Source organism: Orycteropus afer, unplaced genomic scaffold (genome assembly GCF_000298275.1).
Source record: "Orycteropus afer afer isolate SDZICR_OR568_19922 unplaced genomic scaffold, OryAfe1.0 scaffold00359, whole genome shotgun sequence".
Classification (NCBI taxonomy): Eukaryota; Metazoa; Chordata; class Mammalia; order Tubulidentata; family Orycteropodidae; genus Orycteropus; species Orycteropus afer.
The window spans coordinates 1600781-1602566 of record NW_006921946.1 but is presented as its reverse complement, the minus strand read 5'-3'; the positions used below and the strand labels follow the sequence as shown (position 1 = coordinate 1602566).

At 39.1% G+C, this 1786-nt stretch overlaps 1 protein-coding gene across 1 annotated transcript in view; it reads right to left on the bottom strand.

Annotated features, from left to right (window-relative positions):
* Window positions 1–1786, bottom strand: part of FAM3C (FAM3 metabolism regulating signaling molecule C) — a 35709-nt gene that overhangs the window by 31231 nt on the left and 2692 nt on the right. The window contains exon 2 of the mRNA XM_007952808.1: window positions 445–549. Within this exon, the coding sequence (XP_007950999.1) occupies window positions 445–549 (105 nt within the window). The remainder of the gene's footprint in view (window positions 1–444; window positions 550–1786) is intronic.

Genomic DNA, 1786 nt, shown 5'->3' with positions numbered 1-1786 from the left:
TGGCAGAGGGAAGAAAGGGTAGAAAAGTTAAGTTCGATGTCTGTGTTTTGTTAGTATTCATTATTTTGATTCCTAATCATTTGCTAACAGAGGGCTAGATGTGGCCCCAAGTATTCTAGCAGCCAGCTCATATAAGGAGCAATTGAAACTCAGGGTAAGGTATCTTCTAGAACACATTTAGTGTGTTATGATTAATGTCTCAAAATATGGGTAAAATAGACCCCATAAAAGCTGAACAGAAGATGCATGCTTTACAGAAACTTCTAAGACATCCTATTATATATTTTAGAATAGTTTAATGAATCACACTGATATAATTGTATTCCCTTTTCTAGATAGATTGAACAGCAGAGTGACTCACTGTTGAGAACTGGTAAAAATTTAAACATGATCACATAAAAAACGAGAGTTAAGAAAGGTGAAACAAAAAAAGATGAAACTTACCAAATAGATGTCCTAAACTTGCATCCATTTTTATTTCAAATACTTGAGATATAACATAAAACATCAGTAAAAATACTGCCACAGCCACCACCAACTTTGCAGCACCTAGACACAGGGCAGAACACAATTCCGCATGAGTCAGTGAGCCCACAGAATTGCTATTACTCATTTCTGTGTGAAATAACTCACAAGTTTTTCACTGGCCAATTCTTTGTGAAGTGGATGGCCCCTTCCTTCTTCCAAAATAAAAGTTTTATAACAACAAAAACTTAAGAGTAATAAACTTCTACTTTTTACCTCTTAATTTTACCTGAGATAAAGGAAAAACAATACCAACAATTCATCAAGATAAGGTATTTTCCTGATTAACGAATTAGCACATTGGCTAGCTACTGAGACACAGGACTGCCTGAGTGTTCTACCCAATTTCACATGCAAAAAATTTATATCCCATCAATCACTGTCACACTGCATAGAAGTGTTCCTGGAATACCACCCCCAAGTTTGTTGGATGATACATCACTAAGCCTCTTAAATATAAAGGGTAATGTGGGGATGTGAAAAACATCAGAACTTCTGGAGACACTAAGGTGACAGACCAGGACGTCCACAAAGCAAGGTGTTCCCAAGTGAAATGTTATAGCTTTACTGTTCTATCACCAACTGATACACCTCCTGGAGACACAGACACCTTCCTGGTATGGGGAATAACAAAGTTTTCTTCCTCTTAGTTGATACCCAGTTTAAGGCAGAGCCTTCTGCTGGATTTCATGCTATGCATCCTTCCGGGACATAAGTTTGCACCTATCTCATAAGCTTTAGAACAAGATTATGTGGTGAGCTTCATGGGAGTGGGCTATGGGCTTTTAACACTTCTGTATCTTTTAACTATTTCTGAGTGCCTTGTAAGTAGTTAGCATTGAAAGTTTGGTTTAGCATGAATCATTACTTGTGTTTTTCATAACTGAAACAAATCAAGGAGAAAAGGGAAAAGTGTAAAGTAGGAAAGGAAATGGAAAATGCCAAGGCAGAAACCTCTTTCCCTTATCCTTAGGATTTCAGAGACATCTTATTAGGTTCTTCAAAGACAATGTGAATATCTGCTTCTACAGCCATCTCTAACCTCCTTTCTTACCAGAAGTTACTAGACAGTGACACAGAAGGATCACGGCCACATGACTATACTTAAGAAAACAAAGGCCCAGAGACAAGATGAACTGCCCAAGACGACAGACTAAGCAACTGGCAGCCCAAGGACCAGTGGTCCTGATGCAGCTCCATGGTCCTGATCTAGCCCAGTGGCCCTGAGCCCAGTGGTCCTGATGCAGCCCCGTGGCCCTGA